General features: G+C 41.2%; 1 protein-coding gene across 1 annotated transcript in view; it reads left to right on the top strand.

The window, feature by feature from the left end:
- Positions 1-15163: 15163 nt before the first annotated feature.
- The window catches only part of LOC135109464 (uncharacterized), a 117643-nt gene continuing 112611 nt past the window's right edge, over positions 15164-20195 (top strand). Inside the window, exons 1-2 of the mRNA XM_064020843.1 lie at positions 15164-15255; positions 16143-16266. Of these exons, the coding sequence (XP_063876913.1) occupies positions 16197-16266 (70 nt within the window). The 5' untranslated portion in view covers positions 15164-15255; positions 16143-16196. The remainder of the gene's footprint in view (positions 15256-16142; positions 16267-20195) is intronic.

The raw sequence follows: 20195 nt of genomic DNA, 5'->3' as shown, positions 1-20195 counted from the left end.
TAGGTTCTTGTAGTTTTGTGAAGGAAGAGAGTTGTCTTTAGAGGGCAGGATGTAACTGCCCCCTTGTGTTATGAGACGCAAGGGGAAACGATCAGTGAGGTCATAGCTGAATTTAATGATAGGTTCACAGCATCCCCTAATCCAGTACTTTACACCTCACTTGGAGTAATTATCGTTTCGGTAGGTACCTAGTGCATCTTCCTATATACGTTATATCCACAGAAGTGCAGTGAACATTATGAGCACTGCACTGCACTTTAGTGGATACAACACATGGCTTGAATCCGATGGAGTGAGGACTCTACATTTACTCCACAGCATGTAATGCCTGAAGATGCCTTCTGTGAAGGTGAAACGTTGCAAGTAATAAAGTGAAGAAAATAAAGAACTCTGGATTTCTTTCTTTCTTTCTTTCTTTTTTATGTAGGATTGGAACACCAGCATACATGTGAACCATACTCTGTACATGGACGGATAAGGCCCATGTACAGAGTTCGCCAGCAGGAGTACAGAGTAAGGCCAGCAGGGGCCTTATTCTCCTATGTATGGTGTATGTTTCATATGTATGGGGAGGGGGTTTCCACTCATACCGCTGTTTTAGACAGGATGGAATATTTTATTTATTTATTTTTTTTTTCAGTTTTATTAACTCCTCTCCTGTTACTGACTGTCTTCAGCCTGTCTCTCATTGCCGCAATGGTGCATCTCTTAATATATTCTATTACTGTTTACATGGTAACTGGTTTTCTGACCTTGCTAACTTCCTCCCGTGGCCTAGCTGCACAAGACTTTCTCTGGCTCCTGTTTTGCTCCTCTTTAATGCAAGAGTTAACCAGTATTCTCAATCATTCATGCCGTTCTCTGGTAAACTCTGGAACTCCTTGCTTGCTTCTGTATTTCCTCTTTCCTATGACTTCAACTCTTTCCAGATGGAGGTTTTAAGACTGCTTTTGACTTAGTTTCGGGACCGGCATCTCAGTGGGCCTTTTTTTTTTTCCTCTCAAAATGTTGTTGCCTTTGGTCAGTGCCCTTCCTACATAAAAAAAAATAAATAAATAAATAATAATAATAATAATATAAAAAAAAAAAATACACAGGAGTGGGATATGACAATTACCCCAGTGGGCGTCTCGCATATGAGGTACCAAGTAATGGACTTCAGCAGCCCGATGTTCATGGACGAAACAGTTGTTGTATATACCAGGCCAACGCCACAGGCGGATATGACGGGTTTCATCAAGCCCTACACTCCATGGGTAAGTCTCTTCTTAATTAACGACATTTTGTACTTTAGTAGTTGCCCCACATATACCACGTATCAAAATGGCATAATTATAAGGAGTAAACAGGTAAACCCATTATGTGTTGAATATTGTGAAAAATTCATACGAAAAAGTGAAAGCAACCCCTTCCATCATAATGCTTACACACGAATGAACAATCGTGTACTGTAATACTTCCAAGAAAGTTTTTTGTTTTTTTATGCCGCCGTCTTTAATAAATTCTTTTTGTCACTCCATTGTTCTTTATCCTTTCCTATCTGCCCTATCGCTCCTGCACTGCCTTTGGATCCATGAAAGCAAATATACCTTTGGCACTACAAATCTGGTGAATAGGACGATCTGCCGTGGTTTCTTTTTTTATTTAATTTGGTATTGTTTTATTTCAATGTAAGATATGTATATCTGCGCAGACTGGCATACTTGCCACTTTCTCTGTCTCTCTCTCTCTCTCTCTCTCTCTCTCTCTCTCTCTCTCTCTCTCTCTCTCTCTCTCTCTCTCTCTCTCTCTCTCTCTCTCTCTCTCTCTCTCTCTCTCTCTTTCCTAGTGAGAAGCTTGCATGTCTCTATGACCTGGCAAGGGAGGCTAGATGGAGCTTCGCCCCTGCCCTGTCCTACTTAGAGGGAAAAGGCTAGCAAGATCGCCAGTGAGGGACCAGACGTAATGGTTCCCGGAGTTGGCTGCGAGTATAAGCCAACAGTGCCGCCCACAAGAGGGGCCATCGTTTGAGGTCGTCCTGTGTTGGATATTGGGTGTCTGGGCTAGATGCATTGTGGTTACTTTTTTTTTTAAACGACAAGGTATTTCGTTCGCGGCACCTATCTAGCGCTCGTTCCCCTCGATGTCCCAGTAGGCGATATCCCTTGGCCCCTGGACTCATTTATTCATTATACTATACTTTTTGGGTATAAGCTAAAATTACGAGTACTCTGGTCCTCGAGTAGTCACCCTATGGTCGTGATAGTGACGCTACGCACATGCAGGCTGTAGCTAATAATTTCCATGCTGCTGTTTCTGATGCTAGACCCCCGCCGGTCAGCTACTGAATCTTGCCTTGACACCCTTATGCTAATCAATATCTATGCATTTTTTGTAATATCGTGCTATCCACTTTGTTTTAAAGCCTTTCGGAGCAATTCTCGATATCCGTCTCAAATGATGGCGACTACCATTCTAATCAAATCAGTGTTATGTGACATTTACATCTGATATTGCTGCCAAAGCAGCTCTTGAGATAATAAACTGTGTGTCTTAGGGATGGCAACTTAATTGCTGTGATCATTTCATAAGTAGCTGACACCGAAAATTATTTTTACAACGTCTTTGATGATGCAGAAGATAGTACTCATGAATTTCGTCACGCATATTACAGGAAAGGCCGAGGCAACTCTTTTCACTCTGTTAAGTATTTAGAAAGAGATATCGGAGTGCTCTCTACAAGTAACGTCAAAAATTATGGTAAAGGTGTGTTGATTTGAGGTAAGGATATAACATAGGCCATGGTGCTCTTCCATCAAACAACCTTGAAAGTTTAATTACTACAAAGTCCACATATTAATTCTCAGAAGAGGACATCCTTCACTTGTGTCCCGATAATGTTCAACAGCTGTCATAGATAAGAGCTCACCTTTTATGGTTCTTATCTTCTTTAGCGTACTCTTCCAGTAAAGGCTTTTATCGTTCTTTACAGTGTTATTGGTGTTATGAGTTCGGTCACCCTACTTCTGCATGTGAGTCTGAACTTTATTATTTTGACTGCAGAGAATCTCACCTATTACGTTCTCGACAATGAAAGATATACCGTCTTAAGCAAGACATTCTTCACTTGGCTAATTCTCATTTAATTTCTCTTGGTAGTATCAGGGGAGAACTTTTTTTTTGAGACAAGAGATGGATGGTGGGGAAAAGACATACACCTCCTTCCTCCACTCGAGTTCTTCCAACTCTACATGTAATTCAGATGTATCACCTTCCCGCCTTTCTCAGCCACCAACTGTTTTCTCCGGCTCTTGCGAGAATGCTGCTTGTGCTACTTTCCGTAATAGATTCTCAGTATTGTCACATATCACAGATAAGCTCTGCACTTCATCTTCAGCAACAGGCTCCGTCTGCAGTTGTTAATATGTGGTCCCTTCCCCAGATAGGGACTCCGATTTCGAATTTTGAGTGAGGGGTGTAATTAGATGTAATGTAAATATGTGTGAAGTAATAGAGTTATCTTTAGATGGCAGGATGTGACTGCCCCCTCGTGTTGTGAGACACAAAGGGAAACTGGGTTTAATGATAAATTCACAACATCCCTGATCCAGTGCTTCACACCTCACTGGCAGTAATTATCGTTTTTGACAGGTGGCTTCTACCTCCTCCTTCAGTTTTGGGAACTAAAGAAAAATTTCTTTAGGTTTAGGAAGGAGATAGGAAAAAAACTGGTTCTCAAATAGAGTGGTAGATGAGTGAAACGGACTCAGTAATCATGTAGTTAGTGCTAGGACACTAGAGAACTTTAAGAGAAGATTAGACAAGTTTATGGATGGGGATAACAGATGGAAATAGGTAGGTGTATTTCATACAGGGACTGCCACGTGTAAGCCTGATCGCTTCTTGCAGCTTCCCTTATTTCTTATGTTCTTATGTTCTTTATCTTCTCTGAAGTTTTAAGAAAAGTAATTTTATTTTTTATCTAAAATACCAAAGGTTTGGTTTAAAAATAATTTGTATTGGTATTTTCTTTTTTTTTTTTTTTTGAGCTTGGAGGAATATCTCTTACAATAAACATATATCTTTATTAAAGCTTGAATTTATGATGCTTTGTGTATTTTCATTAATAAGAATAGCAAGCAGAATTTTTTTCTTTTTTCTTTATTATTATTATTATTATTATTATTATTATTATTATTATTATTATTATTATTATTATTATTATTACTATTACTATTATTATTTATTTTGTTTATTTTTTTACAATTGCTGCATGTGAAGGAGCCTTAGGATTAACTATATTGATTCTAGTAGTACGTAGACACGGAAATTATGTTTTTCAAGATTTAATTTGTTGAAATCTTAAAATGCATTATAACTTTAACATTACTGATATACAAAAAAAAAAAAAGTAAGAATATTTTTCACTAGATTTATAATTAGGATTAACTGTTTTCATAATTTTTACTTCTTTAATATATGATTTGATTCAGGGTTAGAATATATATATATATATATATATATATATATATATATATATATATATATATATATATATATATATATATATATATATATATATATATATATATATATATATATATAAGGATGAATATGGGCAGGAGTCTTTCTCTAATACATATCTCATTGAATGTGATAGCTAGTTGAGCATTTATTATTTTCCTTAAGATATTTTCCTTATATCTTATGATTGTCTTATATTCTTTTTTAATTGGCTGTATGACTTCGCCGAAGCTAGTCATTTTCGCTAGATCGCGATTTCGGGTCCTTGACCCTTCTTCAGTAGCGAAGGTCTATCCGTATTGAGGGTGTCGGAGAGAATGGCTCAAGTTTCAAGTTCAAGTTTTTATTTAGAAAAAGGGGTGTTACAAGAAGGGGCAGTGTGTGTACCAAGACTGGTACACAGGTAAGAAAAAGTGAGGAGAAATAGAAGTACAGTGGGAGAAAAAAAGTTGCCGGGCGGTCCGGCTTGCTACTGTAAAGTAATGAGTGTCACAGGGCAGTACAAGAGCGATTTGTCGGGTGGAAACCGGAGTCCCCGGAGGAAAACCACCCGCACTGCTGTGAGATAGTATAGAGTGGGGGAGGGTTACATATAATATTTACATAACATTTACAAATACGTTACAATGACATATAATATTTACAGAACATGAGTTCTGGGTGGAAACCTGAGTTAGCAGGTGAGTCGTAAAGGGCAATTAGAAGACACACATAAAGTAGATTGTGTGGAGAAGGCGGTGCAAGAAGAGGATGGTAAGGGAGATACACTAGCTTAAGAGAGGTGAAGTTAGGGGGACGAAGGTAGAAGGGAGGAAACATCGAGAGGAAGAAAAAAAGAATGCAGAGGGACACAGGAGAAACATTAAGGAATACATAATGCTTAAGGAGAAATAAGACGCGAGGGAGCAAAAATTGTCACAATAGCACATACAAAATAAACATGAGAGTCACAGAACACGCGTGGATGTTCACTGAGCACTGTAACGATATCACTCGATTATTCCGGGAGTCCTGCGACGGGGGAGAGGGTGGTGGGCAGGTGTCTCGGGCGCGGGTCGGTGTCGGAGGTTCTATTATCGCTGTCGGTGGTGCAGGGGGGAGTTCAAAGGGTAGGCCTTCGGCGACGCCTGCGGCGCCGTCAGCCCCAGCCAACCCCTCAGCTGTGCGTTTCCCGAACTCGGTCCCGCTGCCGGGGGCTGAGCAGGCTACCCCGGAGGACGATTACCCCTCGCCAGGACGTCGGCCGGTCCCTCGGCGACTCGGGGCGCGGGGGGGCGAGGGGATGTTCGCGATGCTGGAACCACCACTGGGTATGCCGTCGGTGTCGCCGGGGGCGTCATCAGGCCTGGCAGATCTCCTAGTGGCTAGCTGCAGTCCACCACTGTCGTCTCGGTACCTCTACTCTCGAAAGGAGAAGGACAGATGCTCGCTCTCTCTCAGCCAGCAGTCGGTGATGATAATGGCGTGATCTGCGGACAAATTATCTAGCAGTAAAAGAGTGCTGGGGGGGGGAGAGTGACTAATTTGTAGCAGTGATACAGGTAGATTGTGAATTTAATAGGGGAATGAGTTACGGAAATATAACATTCACCTGTATCGGGGTTCGGGAGGCGGGTCTTGCACTCGGAGAAGACTCCTGGGGAACCCGGCGTGTTCCCGGGGTAGAGCCTCGTCGTGCTGTGTCCTGAGCGCCTGGAACTGATCCCATCCCTCGGCATCCATCTGTTCCCAAACCCTGGCGGCCATATCGTGAAGGCGGACGTTCAGGGCTGGGAGGGATGCGGCTTCGTGAAGAGCAGCCGAGGTGACAAAGTCGTCCCATCTGGTGCCGAAGGCGAACCTCAGGGCGTTGTTCTGGACCCGCTGAAGCTTGCTGATGGCTGTTTTAGAGAGAGCATGCAAGGGAATAGGTGGATAAGTTAAAATGGGCAATATCAAAGCCTTTATTAGATGGAGCTTGAGACCAGTGGTCAGATCCCTGAAGCGGTACAGCCTGGTGAGGGCCGACTTCGCTTTTGCCACTCGCTGGGACACGTGTGAAGTGTACCCAGTTGTGGAGATGGAAAGCCCCAGGAGGGTGCCCCTGGGGCTAAACTCAACATCATCCCCATCCACTAGCAGTGGGGCGGGGGTCTTGGTGGCGAGGGGGACGACCTTAAACTTGGCCAGGTTTGTCCTGATCCTCCACTCCCTCTCGAAGGCATTGATGCTGGCGATCTCTCTGCCAGTGCGGGCGTTCGTCATCAAGCTGGAGCGACCTGGGTGGAAAATAATCTGGGAGACATCATCAGCATACAGTAAATTGATACCAGCCTCTGAGGCTGGACAATCGCTGGTATAAATGCTGTACAGGGTGGGCGACAGCACACTGCCCTGCGGAACTCCTGTGGCGAGGGGAAAAGCTGGACCGAGGTGGCCCCCTACCCTCACCCTCGCCGTCCTGTCATCCAGGAAGTCACAGAGAAGGCGCTCAACCGGTGCAGGCAGCCCCAGGTGAAGAAGCTTGTACTTCAGCCCAAGGTGCCAGACATGGTCAAACGCCTTACTCACGTCCCGCAGCACCAAGTTACAGCGGTACCTGTTGGCCTGGTGTATGGCGATGGTCTCGGTTGCCAGAGCGATGGCATGGACAGTGCCTCTGCCGCTCCGGAAACCATACTGCGCTGGGTGTAGATGGTTTCCCGTCTCCAGATAGGTGCGCAGCCGAGCGGAGACAATCCTCTCCAGCAGCTTCCCCGGTACCTCCAGCAGGGAGATGGGGCGGTAGTTCTCCGGACGAGTCGGAGTCTTGCCGGCCTTAGGAATCATCCTCATCTCCGCCTGCTTGAATCCGTCCGGGAAATAGCCTGCTGAGAGCGCCGCATTGAAGATTGCCCTTAATCTGGCTAGCGCTGAAGCTGGAAGATAAGAGAGTATAGTCCTGTTTATCTTGCTGCCGCCAGGGCTAGTCGGCTTGCCACGTTTGATCGCGGTAGCCAGCTCCTGAGCGGAAATAAAACAGTCCAGGGGGGAGGTACCTTGTGAGACGGGCAGGATCAGCGGAGTCGAACGGGGTAGGTTCTGTACACGGCATGTGCCATGTAATCCAGCACATGGTCATTGTCGTTAAAGTCGTCGTCGTAGTCCTCTCTGTACACACGGTCCCAAATAAACGTGAAAAGGTGTGCTTTTTCCTCGTTCGTGAACTTCTTGTCACCTGTAATGTATATTAGGTACTCGTCTGGTCCTGTCGTTCTACCTGAGAGACACTTGATTTCTCTCCAAAACTTCCTGAGATCACGGTGGTTGGCAGCTAAGCTTGCCAACTTCCTCCCCCAGTGCGTCCTAGCTTCTGTTTGTCGCGAGTCGTGCAGTATAGCCTTAACTTGTCCGTACTGCCTGTAATCATCGTAAGTCCAGCCTCTCAGCTGATTGCGGGGATGTATTTATACCGGTAGGCTTGTCACCCCGCTGCGCGTCCTGGTCTCTGATTGGCTGACGGCTGTCGCGGGCTGTGCTGGGCTGCTATCCAAGCTGGGTCTTCGCGCGCTTGGTAATGCTTGTAGGTCTTCGGATTGTTGATTTAATGTGGGGTTTGTCTCTTTTATATATAGTGCTTCTAAGATGGGGAGACGCCTGGTGTCTGGGCATGTAGTTAGGATCTCCGTTTTATCTACTAGCATTCCTCTTGTCATGTTTATGTTATGCTTCTCCTTCAGATGTTTCTTGGGTGCTCCTGCTGCGAGGTGGAAAGTTAGTCGTGGGACGACAACAAGACTTTCCCAACGACTAACTTTCCACCTCGCAGCAGGAGCACCCAAGAAACATCTGAAGGAGAAGCATAACATAAACAATTAAAAAAGAATATAAGACAATCATAAGATATAAGGAAAATATCTTAAGGAAAATAATAAATACTCAACTAGCTATCACATTCAATGATATATATATATATATATATATATATATATATATATATATATATATATATATATATATATATATATTTATTTATTTATTTATTTATATATATATATATATATATATATATATATATATATATATATATATATATATATATATATATATATATATATATATATATATATATATATATATATATATATATATATATATATATATATATATATATATATATATATATATATATATATATATATATATATATATATATATATATATATATATATATATATATATATATATATATATATATATATATATATATATATATATATATATATATATATCGATTTTATTAAAGCTTTGAATTATGACATTAATTTTAGTTTCTGGGGAAAAAGTTAAGAATTTGGGTAATTTCGATACAAGATTTATTATAACGAATATAGTATTATTGTTATTTTTATTACTAACTTCCTCTTCTATAGATTATTTAATATTTTATATCTGGTTTCAAGCTTCTTTAATGCCAACTTTACTTTTAATTTTGGGTTGAGGTTATCAGCTTGAGCGAGTTCAGGCAAGGGTTTATGTACTTAATTTTTTCTTTTATATGGGAATTTTCCTTGCCTTTACTAGTTTTTTTTACTTATTTATTACTCGATACTAGGATGATTAATTATTAATTTGAGTTTCTTTGATAGGACTGAGGTATTTATATAAGTTTTGGTTTATTAGTTAAGATAAATAAATAAATAAATAAATAAATAAATAAATAAATAAATAAAGGAGGCTCTAATATGTAATCTAGAAAATGCGTTAGTAATAATAAAAAAATAATGCTAAAAGTAAGAGTAGAAAAATCTCATTAAAAACTAAGGTTACAGCAATAAGAAAAAAATCGAAGGGAAATAGGAAATCGTGCCGATCCTTTAGGATCAAATCCACACTCATAAGGTTTCTCTCTCTCTCTCTCTCTCTCTCTCTCTCTCTCTCTCTCTCTCTCTCTCTCTCTCTCTCTCTCTCTCTCTCTCTCTCTCTCTCTCTCTCTCTCTCTCTCTCTCTCTCTCTCTCTCTCTCTCTCTCTCTCTCTCTCTCTCTCTCTCTCTCTCTCTCTCTCTCTCTCTCTCTCTCTCTCTCTCTCGATCAGTAATTGCTTAATTCTAAAATGATGATAATATGATAAATAAAAATTGTTAATAATGGGAAGAAGAATATAGTAAGATTTTTTTCTGATTGGAAGTCACATATAATCTTAAAAAAAAAAAAAAAAATCATCAATAAATAAATATGTAAATGAATAATCAAGCTGCGACTACAAATTGTTAGTACCATGCTGTTGCTTCAAACCTGATGTGATGTCTACATGAAAAGTAGCAAAAGAATAAACTTAAGAGGCAAATAAGTAAAAATAAAGTTCCAATAATTACATGCAACGCATGAAACTTATAGCTACAAAAAAAAAAGTTTAGAGGTAGCCCTGAGAGTATTATACCCTCATATTCGTGGCGTTTTTACTGTTTTGTCTGTCTCACACTCGCATATGGCTGGCCGAGTCCCTTTCTCAGCTTGTGTGAGAAGCATTTTCCCAGCAAACTGAGACAGTTTATTGACAGCTGAGGCTTTATAGCTGTTTGCAACCAGCGAACTGTCTAGATTCGTGTTGTATGCGCCCCACACTAGGATACAAAGAATATTAGCCTAGGGAATGTAATCCGAAGTAGTGGCAGCTGTGAGAGGGGCCTGGATCTAGTCGTAGCAATGTGTGTGTATGTATATATATATATATATATATATATATATATATATATATATATATATATATATATATATATATATATATATATATATATATATATATATATATATATATATATATATATGAAAATTAAATAGAAAAAACTTACATAATAGTGCATTTGAAAATAGACACAGTGAGATAAACAACAGACATACACAAATAAATATCAAGTGCAATAGAATGTGTAGTGACATTGTGTGTACATGCTACTCCGCCCTTAGTGGCGATACAGGAGGAACGATACAGAATTCTTCCGCTCTTGGGTGGCACGAGAGATGTAGTGCTTGTCTACTATAAGTAGGGAGATCCGTGTGAAAGTGTTTTGTTTCACTACAGGAGTGAGGGATACGTCCTCTTCTAGTTTGAGGTGGTCCCAGGGCGATCGCATGTCTATCATCCCATTGCGGTCGATGGTGAATGTCTTCCTCCGCCTGCAGATGACCTTGTAGGGGCTTTGGTAGGGTTGCTGGAGTGGTTTCCTCACTGAGTCCACCCTGAAAAACACGCGTGTGCAGGTGTCAAGGTCCTGGCTGACGAACTTCTTGGAGGGTGATGTGCGAAGCTGCATGTGCTGAAGGGTGCTGCATAGACTAAGAGCAAATTCTCAAACACTACAGGGCGATGTGTCAGGTGTAGGGGTGAAGATTTCTCCAGAGGGCCAGAGGGTTGTGCCATACACCATCTATGCAGAGAAACGATGCAGATCTTCCTTCAGTGACATTCGTATGCCAAAGAGGATCAGGGGAAGCACGAGGGACCTGTCTGCTCGTTGGGGTGAACCTGCCAGGGAACTCTTCACTTGGGGGGTGAAAGCGATCTGTGACATTAGCTTGCGGGTGGTAGCTGGCAATCCTGTAGCAGAGAATGCCAAGCAGGGTCATGACCTATCTCCACACGTTGGATTTGAAATGGTTTCCACGGTCGGACGTGAGGCTGAGAGGGACACCAAATCGCGAGATCCACGTATGTATGAAGGCACGGGCGACAGAGTCCATGCTGATGTCAGCCAGTGGTGTAGCTTTGGGCTAACGTATGAAGCGGTCGACGCAGGTGAGGATGTAGCGGTTCCTGTTAGAGTATGGCAGTGGCACAGCAATGTCGATGAGGGCATGCTCGAACCGTGCAGAGATTGTTGTGAAAGGGAGTGTGTGTGTCTCGCGTCACCTTGGAGGCCTGACACTTGATTCAGGTGCGTGTTCAGTGTCTGACATCCTTGTTGATGTCTGACCATACGAAGCAGGATGTTATCATTCGTAGGTGACGCTCTGATACCAGAATGAAAGAGGTCGTGCAGCTGATGGAGGACACTGTACCGGTGTTTCTGCGGCAGGTAGGGCAGGTATCAGTTGAAGTATCACCATATATGTGCACTTGCGTTCCTGGAAGCTGGATCCTCTTCATTGATAATGCATTTTCCAGAAGATGGTACAACTCCAGCATCGTCAGTCTGGTCGGCAGCAATGGTGGCATAGTCAATAATAGAGTATGTCACAGATGATATGTTGCGGGACAAGACGTCAGCTGGAGTGCTATCGGCACCTTTGATGTAGCATATGTCGGTAGTGATATGAAGGTCCGTGTGTCGCACTTGACTTGTCGTGGAGGTAGCTCTGTTGTTGGTGAGTGTGTTAGTGAGAGGCTTGTGGTCGGTGTAAATGTGGAATGTACGACATTCCACGAAGTACAGTACAAGAAGCATTTCATTGTCTTGTAGATGGCCGAAGGCGCTGTACTTGCCTTTATCACTTTCAACTTTTGGAAAAAGGCGATGGGTCGCCAGTCTCCATTAGTGTACAGTTGCAAGACTGTACCGGTACCAATGCTGGAAGTGTTTGTGGCGATGGAGGTGCCTGTGTCTGGAGTGGGGAAACTGAGTGTGAAGGCTCCGCTGAGGGCCTGTTTGGCAGAGAGGGAAAGCTGCATTAGCTTCTGTGATTCAAACGAGAGTTACAGACTCTTGCAGGACTTGATTATCACGTAGAACGGCTGTAGCATTAGTGAGCAATGTGGTATGAAGCGGTTATAGAAACTGATCATACCAAGGAAAGCCCTTGAGCTGGCAGCTGGGTGGTAGGTTTGGGAAACTGCTGGATGGACTCACACCTGTCTTGCAGAGGAGTGATGCCTTCTGAAGAAATGTTAAGAAGTGTTTAAGAAGTGAAGAAGTGTTAAAATTTGTGCAAGTAGGCGTGTGTAGTGTAATTGTATGTACACGATCAATCTTAATAAACTCCGTGAGATAAGAACCATAAAACGCAAACATGATCATGTTATTATTTCTAATTTTTGCCCTCTCGTTGAACATTATTACGGTATAACTGAAGTATGTCATCTACTGAGTGTTCATACAGGTTCATACATGTGAAGCACTTTTTTTTTTTTTTATGTAGGAGGGGCACCGGAAAGGGCAACAAAACTGCCATAAAAAAATAAAAAAATTGAGGTGCCAGTCCCCGAAGAGAGTCGAAAGCGGTAGTCAAAAATTACAGGATAAGTGTTTTGAAACTCCATATATGGGCAGATAAGGCCCTTGTACAGAGTCAGTCGCTGAGAAGATGAGAGAAAACTGGCAGAGACAACTGAGAATGCCTAACTCCGTAGAAGTTGCTTTAGTTAAAATGAGATGTGAAGTTTCCAGTTTAGATTATAAGTAAACGACAGACCGAGGGTATTCAGCTTATAAGAAGGGGACAGTTGAATTTATTTATAGTTATTTGGAAGGTTGTGTCGACTTAATAGATGGAGGAGTTGAGGTTTTGAGGCAATGAACATTTCTATGTTTGCCCTGCCTCAATCATAAATATTAGAGGTCAGGTGTTCTGTGGCTTCCCTGCGTAAGCTGTTTCACTTTTTTTTTTGAATAGCTGGACGTCTACGGAAAGATGAAAAGTGCATGGTGGTATCATCAGCGTAGGAGTGGATGGGACATGAAGTTTGTTTTAGAACATCATTGGCGAACAGGAAGAGAGTGGATGTTAGGACATAACAGTGACTGTCTACAGTAGCAGGAATAGAGCAATCAGAAAGGAAACTTGAAATTAAATTATAGAGAGGGGGATAGAAGCTTTGGCTAGATGGAAAACCGACGTGACATGATTCAGGGCAGGAATTTAAAATGCATGAGATCCAGGTGATGGTAGATTCAAGTACCTTTTGTGGGTCATCTCTCTTTCTTGTATAGCACGATAACAAACTGTGTTAAACCAAGGTTTGGAAGGTTTAGACCGAGAGAAAAAGTGAGGAATATACGTCTCTATGCCATACACTGTCACCTCTGTTTTGCACTAAGCACACAGAGGCGTTTCTCTGATATGGAATCAATAGTCATTTCATGGAAAATCATTATAATACCTTCTCAGGCACCCTCACCTTGCTAAGGTAAAACGCAAGAGGCAATACCGCTTCTGGGGATCCTAAGGGATTGGAACGATAGGACAAAATACAGACATAAGGTTGTGATCAGAGGAGCCCAACAGAGAAGATAGGGTGAAAGCATGAGCAGTAGGATTAGAGGTGAGGAAAAGGTCAACAACATTATGCACATCTCCAAGATGAATATGAGTGGAGTGTTGCACCAACTTCTCTAGGTCGTAGAAGATAGTAAAGTTAAATGCTAGTTCACCAGGATGGTCAGTGAAGCCAGAGGAAAGCCAAAGATGGTGGTGAACAATGAAGTCTCCAAGAATGCATATCTTCGCAAAAGTCAGGATGTGCTCCACTTTGGAATTTAAGTAGTCAATATTTTTTTTTTATAGTCAGAGAAGTTAGGTGAGAGGTATACAACGCATATACACTTAGTTTAAGAGTGACTCCGTAGTCATAGCCAGATGGTGAAAAATTCAAAAGATTCAAGAGTGTGGGCACAACAGAATGATAAGTCGTTGCACGCATAGACGCAACATCCAACTTTGGATTAAAAAGTGAGAATAGATAGAGTCTGAGGGAACAGAGAAGGGGCTACTCTCAGTTGACTCTGACACCTGAGGCAATTTTGTGTTTCGGTGAAGAAAAGAAGATGAGATTTAGTAGTGGACGTGGTGTTCCACATATTGAAAATTAATTGAAAATGTTAGGGCAATAATCATTCTCAATTTCACCTATATTGCTTGATCGAGTGATCTCCGCACTTAACTTGGCGTCTCCAAGACCCAGAGAATTTATTGTCTCAATAGTAGCTTTGGCAGCCATGTCAGTTATAAATGACGGATACGTAGAATTGTTCGGAAAGGCTTGAGAACAGAGTAGATAGCACGGTAAGACAACGGTACATATACATTGAGTACCATTAGAGTGTCAAGACAAAACTAAACACCTTATCCATCGGGTCATCCAGCATGACACGCAGTGGCGTAGAGGGAGTGCGAGCTCCAGCCTACACCCGTGTAACATTACTCTCACGACCGGAGGGTGACGTCTCGAGGACCTGAGGAATTTTTATGTTTAACATAAACATATAACGAAAATAAAACGGGTCCAGGGGTCAAGAGCAACCGCCTACTGGGACTACAACGGGTACTACAAGTGCTGGCTCCCGTGAAAGGAATCCGTCCCCATGTGGGCCACTCGTGTAAAAAAAAAAAAAAAAAAAAGTAACCCCTCATAATTCGAAAGTTTGTCCACGACGGAGCTGAGACCTCCACCTGACAACACATCCCAATCCAGATACCCAACCATCCAACACAGGACGATCTCAAAAGGTGGCCCCTCTGGCGGGCTGCACCGTTGGCCCGTTCTGGCATCCTAACTCCGGGAACTATTACGTTTGGTCATTGGCGATCTTGCCAACATAGGTAGCCCTCTCCCCCTAAGTAGGCCAGAGCAGGGGTCAAAGCCCCCTTTTAACCTCGCTCTCGAGGTCATAGAGACAAGCGAGCCCCATACCACTACAAGGCGGTTTCCACTATCAGGGGGTTTCATATGTCTAATTTTCATAAACAATTAGAATGTTATACTTTACAGATGTGGACACTGGTCTTGTTGAGTGCAGTTGTGGCAACAGGGGTCATCCTTCTTGTACAGCTGAATCTTCGCAAGCTTCACCACAAAACGTGAGGAGAGAGAGAGAGAAAGATATATATATATATATATATATATATATATATATATATATATATATATATATATATATATATATATAGAGAGAGAGAGAGAGAGAGAGAGAGAGAGAGAGAGAGAGAGAGAGAGAGAGAGAGAGAGAGAGAGAGAGAGAGAGAGAGAGAGAGAGAGAGAGAGAGAGAGAGAGAGAGGGAGAGAGAGTCTTACCTTATCAAGCAGTTACCATCTTGGCACAACGAATCGTAGGCTCTCATGACACACTCCTGTGAAATAGCAAGCAAGCTTACAGAATGGGACAGTGATCTTTAGTGTTCTCATACAGTAGTGCAAAATAATAAGCATGCATATTGGTGACACGACTCGGTGTGTGTCAAGGGTGGATATGAAGGGCGCTCTCTCTCTCTCTCTCTCTCTCTCTCTCTCTCTCTCTCTCTCTCTCTCTGTGTGTGTGTGTGTGTGTGTGTGTGTGTGTGTGTGTGTGTGTGTGTGTTATTCCTGATAAAATGAAGTTTAAGGGAGACTAATACGTTTAGCAGACTCATGTTATAATTTCACTATGGTCACTTTCAAGGAACTTGAAAAAATAATGAATAATAAAGGCAGGATCAAGTCTATATGCATACGTTATATGCAGGATGATATTGTGGTTTTACATGTATATATATATATATATATATATATATATATATATATATATATATATATATATATATATATATATATATATATATATATATATATATATATATATATATATATATATATATATATATATATATATATATATATATATATATATATATATATATATATATATATATATATATATATTATTTCGGGTTGATCACCTTTCAACACTAATAAGTACATTCATTTCAAGAGGAAAGCATAATGGTAACAGTGATTCACGAGTAGCCGAGGAAGACAGTGAAGGATGCGAAGTGCAAGTATTCACATGTTACACAGGGCCATCCTATGGGTTGGCTGCTGTCTTCTCTCTCAAAGTAAGTAGTGTTTCCAGTTTTCATGTTATTTTTTTGTGTTTTGTTTCTGTGCGTCTGTGTGTTTTACGAAGCGGATTGTATATAATGAGTGCTCCAAACTCTTAATCTTTAATCATGTATGTATTCATAAAAGAAGTTTGAACCAGTTTTGACATGATACAATAGGGTTTCCTGTGCTGTGTGATGGTCGATGTCAGTGGACTGTTAGTGTGTGTGTCTTTAAAGGAAAGAGTATCAACAAATAATAGACTAATTTAGCTGCTATATTTAGGGTAATTGATGCTGTCTGTGGTAGTGTTCTCTGTTTCAGAGGTCCCATTCTAAATTTAAAGATGAAATTGCAATTAAAACCTGACATTATAAAATATATCCTCGTAAGCAGTCTGTGATGCATCAGAAAATGTTTAGCTGTCTGGGATAAATATTTTGGGAATTATACTCCTACCAAAATGGATTTGGATTACTCTAAGAAAGTCCTCATTTATACTTATTCCACCTTATGTAGGATGTCACGATGAAATTTATCTTCCCAGGTCTTCTTTAATAGACATATTCCCCTTATAGTTATAGGACTAATTAAGACCAATGGCCAATGACACAAAGTCCGGCACAAGGCTTTGATTTCCAAACTAGCCTCCTACAGCTTCTATCCTTCTCTCTGTAACTTCATCTCAAGTTTCTTTTCTGACCGTTCTATTACTGCTGTGGTAGAGAGTCACTGTTCTTCTCCTAAATCTATTAACAGTGGTGTTCCTCAGGTTTCTGTCCTGTCACCCACTCTCTTCTTCTGTCACCCACTCTCTTCATATTCATCAATGACCTTCTACATCATTCTTCTTTTCCTATCCACTCTTACGCTCATGATACCAACCTGCACTTTTCCACGTCTTTTCATAGACGTCCAACCCTTCAGAAAGTAAACATTTCATGCAGGTAAGCCACAGAACGCCTGACTTCTGATCTTTCTAAAATTTTTTATTTGGGCAGAGCAAACTTGGTATTGTTCAATGCCTCAAAACTCAATTCCTCCATCTATCAACTCGACACAACCTTCCAGACAACTATCCCCTCTTCTTCAATGACACTCAACTGTCCCCCTCTTCTACATTGAACATCCTCGGTCTGTCCTTTACTTATAATCTGAACTGGAAACTTCACATCTCATCTCTAGCTAAAACGACCTCTATGAAGTTAGGTGTTCTGAGACGTCTCCGCCAGTTATTCTCACCCATCCAGCTGTTAACTCTGTACAAGGGCCTTATCCGTCCATGTATGGAGTATGCTTCACATGTCTGGGCGGTTCCACTCATACCGCTCTTCTAGATTGGGTGGAATCAAAAGCTTTTCGTCTCATCAACTCCTCTCCTCTAACGATTGTCTTTAGCATCTCTCTCATCGCCGCAATGTTGCATCTTTAGCTGTCTTCTACCGCTAGTGTCATGCTAACTGATCTCTTGATCTTGCTAACTGCATGCCTCCCCTCATCCCGCGGTCTCGCTGCACAACACTTTCTTCTTTCTCTCACCCATATCCTGTCCACCTCTCTAATGCAAGAATTAACCGGTATTCATAATCATTCATCCCTTTCTCTGATAAACTTTGGAACTCCCTGCCTGCTTCTGTATTTCAACCTTCCTATGACTCGCTACCTTCCTATGACTATGAATTCCTTCAAGAGAGAGGTTTCAAGACACTTATCCTTCAATTTTTGACTACCGCTTTGGACCCTTTTCTGGGACTGGCATCTCAGTGGGCTTTTATTTTTTTTTTATTGGATTTTCGTTCCCCTTGGCCAGTGTCCCTCCTACATATAATAAATAAATAGATAAATAAATAAATGCCTGGGAAAACCCAGTTTCATCAGATTGAATGTTCATTAACTCGTATTCCTGACAGTCTTGGAGATACGCCCAACATTCTTGACCTTTACCTGACCTCTAATCCTTCTGCTTGTCCTATCACTCCAGTCCCTCCTCAGGATCCCCCTAAGCGGAAGTGTCTCTGGCGTTTTGCCTCTGCTAGTTGGGGGGACCTGAGGAGGTATTTTGCTGAGTTTCCTTAGAATGATTACTGCTTCTGTGTCAGAGACTAGTCTTTGTGTGCTGAGCGCATAACAGAGGTGATAGTGTCTGACATGGAGGCTCTCACTCTTTTTCTTGACCTAAACCTTCCAAACAGCTTGTTCTCGTGCTATACATGATAGAGAGGTGGCCCACAAAAGCTAGTTAAGCCTTCCATCACCAGAATCTCATGTGCTTTACATTTCTGACCGGAACTATGCCCAGTCTGTTCTCCAATTAGCCAAAAACTCCTTCATTAACAGAAAGTGTCAAAATCTTTCAAGATCTAACTCCCCTCGTTACTCATGCACTTTATATTTCTCCCCGGAACCATGCCAATTCTGTTCTCCAACTAGCCAAAAATTCCTGTGTCAAAACCTTTCAAGATCTTGCTCCCCTCGTAACTTCTGGCATCTAGCCAAAAATATCTCCAGTAACTTTGCTTCTTCTTCTGTCCCTCATTTATTTCAACCTGATGGCACCACTGCTATCACATCTGCTAAAAACTCTGCCAATGACGATTCTGCGCTTGTTCCTCCGTCTCCTTCACCCTCTGACTACTTCATGCTACCTATTAAAATTCTTTGTAATGATGTTTTCCATGCCCTTGCTGGCCTAAACCCTCGGAAGGTTTATGGACCTGATGGGGTCCCTTCTATTGTTCTCCGAAACTGTGCCTCCGTACTTTCACCTTGCGCAGTCAAACTCTTTTAGCTCTGTCTGTCAACATCTACCTTTTCTTCTTGCTGGAAGTTTGCCTACATTCAGCTTGTTCCTAAAAGGGGTGACCGTTTTAATCCCTCAGGCTACCTTCCTATTGCTTTATTTTCCTGCCTATCTAAAGTTTTTGAATCTATCCTCAACAGGAAGATTCATAAACTTCTATCACTTCACAACCTTCTATCTGATCGCCAGTATGGGTTTCGTCAAGGCCGCTCTAATGGTGATATTCTGGCTTTCCTTACTGAGTTTTGGTCATCCTCTTTTAGAAATTTTGGTGAAACTTTTGCTGTTGCCTTGGACATATCAAAAACTTTTGATAGAGTCTGGCACAAAGCTTCGATTTCCAAGCTACCCTTCTACGGCTTCTATCCTTCTCTCTGTAACTTCATCTCAAGTTTCCTTTCTGACCGTTCTATTGCTGCTGTGGTAGACGGTCACTGTTCTTCTCCTAAATCTATTAAAATAGTGTTCCTCAGGGAACTTATTAACTGTGTTTATAATCACTGGTGGGAAGCAAAAGCCTAAGAAAAAAGTTCAGCGATGAAGAGTGCTATATGTTCATGAGGGAGGTGCAAGAGATAAAAGACAGTTTTGCTTGTAGTACTTAGTGTTGCTATCACCACGTAAATGAAGCGCAGTGCGTGACTGCGGTGGTGAGGGTAAGAGACCCACTGAAATTAGGACTTCAAGAGTGTGATGAAGGCTGTATATATATATATATATATATATATATATATATATATATATATATATATATATATATATATATATATATATATATATATATATATATATATATATATATATATATATATATATATATATATATATATATATATATATATATATATATATATATATATGTTACTCAGGGTATGTTCGTGGCAAAAAAAAAAAAATAAGATAGATGGAGGAAACGAAAGAGAGAGAGAGAGAGAGAGAGAGAGAGAGAGAGAGAGAGAGAGAGAGAGAGAGAGAGAGAGAGAGAGAGAGAGAGAGAGAGAGAGAAGGTGCGGAAAGCAGGAGAAATATAATACGCCGAGTTTTATAGTCCGTATTGTTAAAAAGCCTAGTGTATTCTTTTAAATATTTCCTTCACTTCCAGGAAGTGGAGGAAAGAGAAAAAAAATTACAGTAAGAAAATTA

The sequence above is a fragment of the Scylla paramamosain genome, chromosome 19 (assembly GCF_035594125.1).
Source record: "Scylla paramamosain isolate STU-SP2022 chromosome 19, ASM3559412v1, whole genome shotgun sequence".
Taxonomy (NCBI): Eukaryota; Metazoa; Arthropoda; class Malacostraca; order Decapoda; family Portunidae; genus Scylla; species Scylla paramamosain.
This window is presented reverse-complemented; position numbering and strand designations above follow the sequence as displayed.